At 42.7% G+C, this 9,111-nt stretch overlaps 1 protein-coding gene across 4 annotated transcripts in view; it reads right to left on the reverse strand.

The window, feature by feature from the left end:
* Window positions 1-1,220: 1,220 nt before the first annotated feature.
* The window catches only part of LG04H19orf25 (linkage group 04 C19orf25 homolog), a 27,662-nt gene continuing 19,771 nt past the window's right edge, over window positions 1,221-9,111 (reverse strand). For 3 of the 4 annotated variants that reach the window (XM_073625310.1, XM_073625311.1, XM_073625309.1), the window contains exon 3: window positions 1,221-6,559. In XM_073625310.1, the coding sequence (XP_073481411.1) occupies window positions 6,369-6,559 (191 nt within the window). In that variant the 3' untranslated portion in view covers window positions 1,221-6,368. The remainder of the gene's footprint in view (window positions 6,560-9,111) is intronic. The other variant, XM_073625312.1, reaches the window with a different exon arrangement.

Below are 9,111 nucleotides of genomic sequence, written 5' to 3' on the forward strand. Positions count from 1 at the left end.
GGCGGGCGGTGAGAGATGATGTCATCTCTCTGCTCCCCCGCCCACCAGCTCCCTGATGGCCAGCAGCCCGGCCGCTCTCTAAATGTCACCCGCCCACTCTCTGACTGTCACCAGCAGCAAGCCCGGCCATCCGCTCTCACCCGCCCACTGTCAGTCTTACACTGTCACCAGCCCCCCCAGCCGTCCACTCTCTCACCGGCCCACTCCACTGTCAGTCTCAGACTGTCACCAGCCCGGCTGTCCGCTCTTACCCGCCCACTGTCAGTCTCAGACTGTCACCAGCCCCCCCGGCCATCTGCTCTCTCACCCGCCCACTGTCAGTGACTGACAGTGGGCGGGTGAGAGAGCGGACGGCCGGGCTGGTGATAGTCTGAGACTGACAGTCAGTCTCAGACTATCACCAGCCCGGCCGTCCGCTCTCTCACCCGCCCACTGTCAGTCTCAGACTGTCACCCGTCCGGCCGTCCGCTCTCTCTCTCCCGCGCCTGGAGGAGGACGCGGGGGGGAACCGGAGGAGCGCCTGGAGGACGCTGGGGGGAACCGGAGGAGCGCCTGGAGGAGGACGCGGGGGGGAACCGGAGGAGCGCCTGGAGGAGGACGCGGGGGGGACCAGAGGAGCGCCTGGAGGACGCGGGGGGAACCGGAGGAGCGCCTGGAGGGAGTTACAATCCCCAATCTCCCTGTGTGGCTTTCAATAAAGCAGCTGATAGCAAGGGGGGGGGGGGGGGGGGAGGAGAAGCTGCTGTCAGATGCTTTATTGAAAGCCACACAGGGAGATTGGGGATTGTAACTCCCTCCACCTCCACACCGATCATCCCTGACTGCCCAGGTATCTGGCCAAGCATTGGAGCATTTGCACGAGTACAAGTACTCATGCAAATGTTTGGTATCAGGATCGATATCAATACTAGTATCAGTGCAACCCTAGTTCACTAAAGGGATTTACCTGCACTTCCTGTCCTGCTGATATTACATTGAACAGGAAGTGAGGGGAACTCTGCAAGAGGCTCACATATGTGAATAAAAGTCATACAGAGGTTAGCCTACTAAAAGGAGGTAAAATCTTTCTAATGGAGCACTGGATAACAGGAAAAAAAGGAGTACCCACCCTTCCCTACACTATCCAAAACTAAGAAAAATGTTTTGGCTGGGCATACAATTTAAGACCTTTACATTACACAAAAAAAACCCCCAAAAAAACACACAATACACAACCAAAATGACATTAGCCAGTTTATTCAAATTCATAGAAAGGAACCCACCACAATTTTTAATTTTAACCAGAAATTGGTTCAACTATGCTGCTTAAAAGCAGAAATGACAGAACAGTATAGTATTGATGTGGAAGCATTACCACAATATACAACACTGTGCTGCTGGTCTATAAAAATAGAGAACAGAGAAGTATCTGCGTTCTTAGCATCTTTCATTTAGTGACCTCTATTAGAAAAATGATGGCAGAAATCTCTTGTTGAGAACGACAAAGGCATGCTTAGGGGTGCAAACAGGAGACCTCAAAACCCAACCTCGGGTTTAGCAAAGTGTAAAGGGTCCCAAAGTGACCAAGATGGTTAGGTTGGAAGTCCTACCGTATAAATCCCTACAATATGGCCACACAGTGGGGTTGATTTACTAAAGGCAAATAGAGTGTGCACTTTTCAAATAAGTAGCACACATTTTCCTCAAAGTTGGTGAATGTGGTGAAGCTCTGCAGTTGTTTTTTTTCCTCACTTCTGATTGGGTATTCTTTACAAACCACGTTGGTGACCACATCCACTAAGCTGTGGGAAAATGAGTGCAACTGCACTTGCAAAGTGCACAGTCTGTTTGCCTTTAGTAAAATCAACCCCAGTGTGCTCTGGAAGTGTAACTCTATTTTTTCATTAAAAAAAAAACCTTGGATTGATTGAGTGTCCAAACTCTCACATGAATTCCACTCTCTTCTTCTTACCGTCACTTCTAAGTGCTGGTGGGAGGGTCTGCCTACTGAATTCATATGATCAGTATTATATTAAAAGACAAACTGCTGGGAAAAGCAATGAGGCAATTCCATGAGAAGGAAATTACACTGCAGAAGAACTGAACACAGTGTACAGAAAGCTCCCATTGTTACAAGAAAGCCATCATTGAATTTTTGTAGTGTTTAGAAATTCATAGCTGGCTGCAGAATAAAATCTACAGTTGCTGGCCACAGAAAATTCAAAATGCTTGTGTGCCAATTAAAGGCTATCGCCACGTTTAGGCCCGGTTCACACTGATGCGGTGTGGGAACCACAACGATTCCTGTGCGGTTTCCTCACTACATCAGTTTGCAGGCAGTTCACATTGTGCTCTGTGAACCACTGCGGGTGTCAATATAAAGTTAATGACACCCCCAAATCAGTTCACAGAAGGCATTGTGAACTGTAGATTTGGATCAAATGGGTCTGAACACCCATGCAATCCGATTTCAGTGTGTGGAAAAAAAAAAAAAAAGGGTCCTGCACGTTTTTTGTGCGGATCCAGTGCGAATTGAGTCATACATAATGTATGGCTTAATTCGCATGGCACTGAATTTGAATGCAATTTTTACAGGAATCCGGTGATTCCTGTACAAATTACATGCGCATGGCAGACTGCATCAGTGTGAACCAGGCCTTAGCGTCCCTTTAACCCTTTCATGACTAAGACTATTTTTGAAATTTGGTGTTTACAAGTTAAAATCCGTATTTTTTGCTAGAAAATTACTTATAACCCCCAAACATTATATATATATTTTTTAGCAGAGAATCTAGAGAATAAAATGGCAATTGTTGCAATATTTTATATCACATGGTATTTGTGCAGCAGTGTTTTAAACGCAAATTTTTGGGAAAAGGGACACTGATGAATTTTAAAAAATCCAAACAGTAAAGTTACCCCAATTTTTTTGTATAATGTGAAAGATGATGTTACGCCGAGTAAATAGATACCAAACATGTCATGCTTTATAATTGCACGCACTCGTGGAATGGCGACAAACTACGGTACCTAAGAATTACCATAGGCGACGCTTTAAATTTTTTTTACGGTTACCAGGTTAGAGTTATAGAGGAGGTCTGGTGCTAGAATTATTGCTCTCGCTCTGACGTTTACATATGCGGGCGCGACTTCCATATGCATTTTCTTTGCTGCGCGAGCTCGCGGGGACGCTTTAAATTTTTTTTTTCTTATTTATTTTATTTATTTTTATAAATTGTGTTAAAAAAAAAAAAAAATTTGATGACTTTTATTGCTGTCACAAGGAATGTAAACATCCCTTGTGACAGTAATAGGTGGTGACAGGTACTCTTTATGGAGGAATCGGGGGTCTAAAAAAACCCCAATCCCTCCTTTGCGCTTCAAAGTATTCAGATCGCCGAATACTGAATACTGTGTATTTTTTTTTTAAAACCGGCGCCATTGGCAGCCCAGTAAACGGGAAGTGACGTCATGACGTCGCTTCCACGGTTACAATTAGAAGGCTGGAACGAAGCCGCCCACAGCTTCGCTCCAGCCCGCCTCCAGCCGCCGGAGGCAGCTGATTGGTCACCGGGCCTCCCGGGAGGCCCGGTATGAGCGGCAGGACGTCCCCTCCCGCTCCTCCGGTATAACAACCGAGCGGCTTTTAGCCGTATCTGTTGTTATACTCGGATACCTGATCGCCCGCTGTAAACAACGATACAGGGATGATGCCTGCAGCTGCGGGCATCATCCCGGTATAACCCCAGAAAGCCGAGTACGCACATCTGCGTACGCTCGGCGGGAAGGGGTTAAACAGTTCATTCGAGTGCTGCCCCAAGCTACATATCTACTGGGAAGGAGTCATCCCAACTTAGTATTACAAGTAGCAATTCAGGCAGATTCCAAGCAGTGTATCTTGGGTATCTTAGGCTCGGTTTACACCTAAGTGTTCTTTAATGCTTTTTGCAGAAACACACACTAGTCCTTTTAACATGGTTTCCTATAGTACGCATTCACATCTATGCTTTTTTTCAGCCATTGTTTTTGTAAAAGGGTCAGGGACTTTTTTTTTTTTTTAAAGCAAAGCATTGCTTTTTTTTGGTTCAATAAACTTCAATAGAGAAGCTGCAGAAAAGCATGTAGTGCGTTTTTGTTGCAATTTTACAGCAATTTGCATTTTTTAATCTGCCAAATAACAGATTTGGCAAAAAAAAAAACCATAAGAAAAAGCAGTGTAGAAGCTCTGCTGACTTCCATCCTCCAATCACATGCAAGCAAAAATGCTGTTTTTTTTTTAAATTTTCCTTGAATGTGATTGGGTATTCTTTGCCAAATGAAGCTTTATATCATTTACTAAGCTCTGGAGCAACTGCACTTTGCAAAATGCACAGTCTATTTGCCTTTAGTAAATCAACCCCTTAGACTCAATACAACTACAAAAATTTACCAGGGAGGCAATTTCAAGTGCTCTGTTCCAAGCCTGTAGACTGCTCCTAACCCACAGATCCACCCACACACACATTGAATGGATAGGGTACATGGGAGACACCAGCATAGAGGTTGCCCGGATAAATTTGAAAAAGTATAGGTCCACTGGCTTGATACCCCAGCTCTTTGTGCTCTAGATTTAATAACTAATAGGATTCTGTAATTGACCTGACTGCGTTTGATTTGCACACTGGCATTTAGGCTAACAGCATTTCTACTTAAAGAAGTAGTGAAGTTTCTTTTGGACTTGTACCTACATGAATATCTCTTAAACTTGCAGTGTTTAGGTGATATTCCCAATAGATGCAGCCAGTGATGTCACCGTTGCATGTGCTCTGCAGGAAGGACATCATCGTGGCTCCAGCTACTAATGCAGCCAGAGCCCACAAACCCATAAGGAAGACCGGGTGAAGATGGAAGCCCTGTCAGTGGTGACAGTGTGCCACTGGAGGGCTTCGTTCTAAGGTATTTCATAATGTGCTAGTATGCAATGCATACTAGCACATTATGCCATTGCCTTTGCAGATTTTTTATTTTTTTTTTGCCAGCCACAGTTTACTACCGCTTTAACTCCCTGTTAAAGCAGATGTCTTGATAATATCAGTACTGTATTATGTAAACGCATCACGCTATAGCTGCACTATGGATGGATTCACAAGTTGTGCACTTAAACATACAATTCCAGAGCATTCAACAGTTAAAGTAGTCAATAAAAACATTCTTCCCGATTTACCTTTTTTATTTTTTCATTTGGGCCAAGCTGGTCCAAATAAAACTATTTACTGCACTAACAGAGTATACAGCGCTGTATTCCGGCAGTTGGACGGGAGCTTCCCACCCCATCCCAGAATACAATAGAGACGAGCTGAGCACTGCTCAGATATTCACAGGAAGCTTTGTCTTCTTTGAATGAATACAAAGCGTCCTCTGATTTCCTGAGGAGCAGATCGTCACATCATCCACCTGCCTCTCCACCTCAGCCAAAGGAAGCCTTCATTCATTCATAGAAATAAAAACCTTCCTGTTAATGGCTATAAGCGCTTAGCTGACTGTTTTGTTCCAGGAATGGGATGGGAGGTCCTTGTTCCACTACCGGAACAAGTCACTGTATGTAGAGGAGGTTACATACATTTAATACAGAGCACCTAGCAATTGCACCTGTTAGAGCAGTAAATAGTTTGAGCGAGCTAGCTTGGCCCAAACTAACCATTTAAAAGGGATGCTAAAAGGTAGAGTTAGGCATTAAATATTATATATCATTTTTAATTCAAGTCGAGTTACCCTTTTAGATTTTTTGGAAGAATGTCTGGGAAAAGTATAGTACAGAATGCATATCTGACTGGTCACCGACGTGGTTTGGACTTCATAGTATTTAACAGTTTATTTATAAAATATCTGTTGTTGTAATCAAGACCTGTGAGAAATTTTAAAATGTCTGGCACTTTGTTCTCCTGCAAATCAATATAAACTGGTATTACCCTGGCTGTATTTTCCTCTATAGAATTGACAAGGCACCATTCAGACACCCATTTACACCAGGACTCTTCAAGAAAGTGAGGGGACAGTATAAGGAATGACACCCTGCTGGACTGAATCACAGCGTCGGCCGCTGAAATGGCATGTACTCCACCTGCTTGATCACGGTGCTCAACAAAGCCACGGTAGCCATTCTGCTCCAAAATTCCAGCAACTTTAAGAGCAATGTCTGTATCGTGTTCACTGTGCCACAAGGAGAATTCATACTTATATTGCGTTGTGCCCATATCTCAAGTGGCCACACAATGTCAATGAAGCACTTGCTTATTTCAAATGAGGAGTAAACTCTAGTGAATTTCATGATATAGATCTTTTCACCTATACTTTTAAAAACCATTGGCACCAAGTAGTTGGCCAAAATATAGTAAATGCTTGGACTAAATTCACATGGCCGCTTCTCTAAGCTCTTCAATAACACTTTCAATCTTCATCCCAGAAGATCTCAAAGCTTCACATCGTTCCTTCAGTTCGTCCTGGGCTTCCTTCAACTTGTTGTTTAATTCCACATATGAACAACTCTGCAAGTACTGCTTATTTGCCTCACTGGATGCATCACAAGTAGGAATAAAGGGCTCTGTTAGGAAACAAACAGGTTAGTGAACAACAGAGCAGTGGTAAGCGAGCACATGGATGAAAGTATCTGTTCCATCTACCAAATGATTTGTTGAGCAATTCATATACCCTTATGAATCAACCAACTCTACTGTGCTATATGGAAGCATTAAAAGAAACTAACACCACATTGCAGAGCCTGCAATACTGCAGAATTCACCCAACTACCCATAAGCCTTTGTGCTCTTAGTACTACTAGTCAACCCCACACGGGAGATGTCTACGCCAAGCTCTATACCTTTTGTAAATTACCTGAAGTACCTCCTACACTCGCCCCATAACTTTTTAGACTAGGAACACCAACTACAAGCCTTGAGAGGAACTTCAGTCAGTCTCCCCCTCATCACTGCACTACCATTCATCTTTGTAGATCTGGCACCTACGCAGCACAAAAACCCTAAGAAGTGAGTGTGTGTGTACTCACTTTTGTGAGATACTGTGTGTGTGTATGCACGTGTGTACTCACTTTTGTGAGAGTGTGTGTATGTATAATATATAAATTATATATATATTTTACACATACATATATTTTACATCTATTTCCCAAAGACAACCTCTGGATATGACGCTGAGCATGTGCACTCAACTTCTTTGGTCAACCATGGCGAGGTCTGTTCTGAGTGGCACCTGTCCTGTTAAACCGCTGTATGGTCTTGGCCATCGTGCTGCAGCTCAGTTTCAGGGTCTTGGCAATCTTCTTATAGCATAGGCCATCTTTATGTAGAGCAACTATTCTTTTTTTCAAATCCTCAGAGAGTTCTTTGCCATGAGGTGCCATGTTGAACTTCCAGTGACCAGTATGAGAGAGTGAGAGTGATAACACCAAATTTACCACACCTCCTCCCCATTCACACCTGAAACCTTGTAACACTAATGAGTCACATGTCACCGGGGAGGGAAAATGGCTAATTGGGCCCAATTTGGACATTTTCACTTAGGGGTGTACTCACTTTTGTTGCCAGTGGTTTAGACATTAATGGCTGTATGTTGATTTATTTTGAGGGGACAGCAAATTTACACTGTTATACAAGCTGTACACTCACTACTATACACACATACATAATAAATAAATTAAAAAAAAAAAATTATTATATATATATATATATATATATATATATATATATATATATATATATATATATATATATATATATATATATATATATATATATATATAATCAATGCAGCGCAAAACAAACTCTTTATTTAAAAAACATTTACTAAAAGGACAAGACCATGAGAGATATAGATCGTGAAGATGTCAGGATGTTAACTACTGTGGAAAAGGTGTCCAATACCAGGTATGCACATGTTAAGAGTCCAGCCCATCCACCACAAACAGCAGCCTCCAACCTCCTTAATGGAACTGGAACGGTCAACATGAAATTTCCCACACCATGGGGATACATCCTCCAACGGTCAGTCCGCGATGCAGATATCAATAGCTCCACCGGTCCGGGCACAAGTCAAAGACCCAGTTTGTTATTCTCCGCCCAGCCCATTTACAATAACAATCGTCCTCCGAGATGTCTGGAATGAAGAGGCATTGAAGCTGGATCGTCTGGTGGTGCTCTGGGTTCTCCCGGGTCAGAAGGAAGATTTGGGTGCTGATCTTTTCTGGAGACCAGGGTAGTTTGGCTATCTGCCGATAATAGCTCCTAGTTGGATCATCCGAAAAAACAGCCGAGTTCTTCATAGCGGACCTCTTTACCCGGCGGCCGCTGTCATCCAAGGTCCCACCTCCTGGACTGGCTCCTATGATCTTTTCCTTTAGTGATTGTTTTTAAATGATGAGTTTGTCTGCGCTGCAGCGGTTTCTGCTATAAATTTTACCGACGAGTTTTTGTATTGTCCTTGTAGTGTTCAGCTGGCAATCAATCTAAAATCTCTGCACCGAATACCATTTCAGTATAGCTGGCACGTGTGAACCCTGTATAAAAGTTGTGATTTTACTGGATAGAATTTGTGTCCACTCTGAATACATCACACTTACTTCTGCTTGGAGGGCATGCTTTGACCCCCCCCCCCCTTTACAATATTCCACATCTTGGCCCTGGAGGTGTTCGGGGTCTCCCCTCCTCACTTCTTCCATCTCTTCCTAGCTAGTTAGCCTTTTCTCCTTCCTTCAATCCCCTATTTTATTACTGTCCTATAGACATGTGCAATTCATTACGTTCCAAATTCACTTTGATGAAATACGGAAATTTTCGAACAAAAACCTGTTTAACGAATATTTCCGAAAACGAAAATTCAAAAATCTGAAATTAAAAAATAAGAATGAATATCCGAAAATAATGAAAATCCGAATTAATAACTAATAACATTATAGGTATTGGAATTTCCTTTCAAATTTGGCAGTTAGTGAACGTAACGAATACGAATTGATCCGAAGTTCAGAATTATCAGAAATAATGAATGCTGCATCTAAACGAATGGAACGTAACTAATAAAAACTTATTACTATTAATTCGTTACGTTCCATTTATTTAGATGCGGCATTCGTTATTTCGGATC

This window comes from Aquarana catesbeiana, linkage group LG04 (assembly GCF_042186555.1).
Source record: "Aquarana catesbeiana isolate 2022-GZ linkage group LG04, ASM4218655v1, whole genome shotgun sequence".
Taxonomy (NCBI): domain Eukaryota; kingdom Metazoa; phylum Chordata; class Amphibia; order Anura; family Ranidae; genus Aquarana; species Aquarana catesbeiana.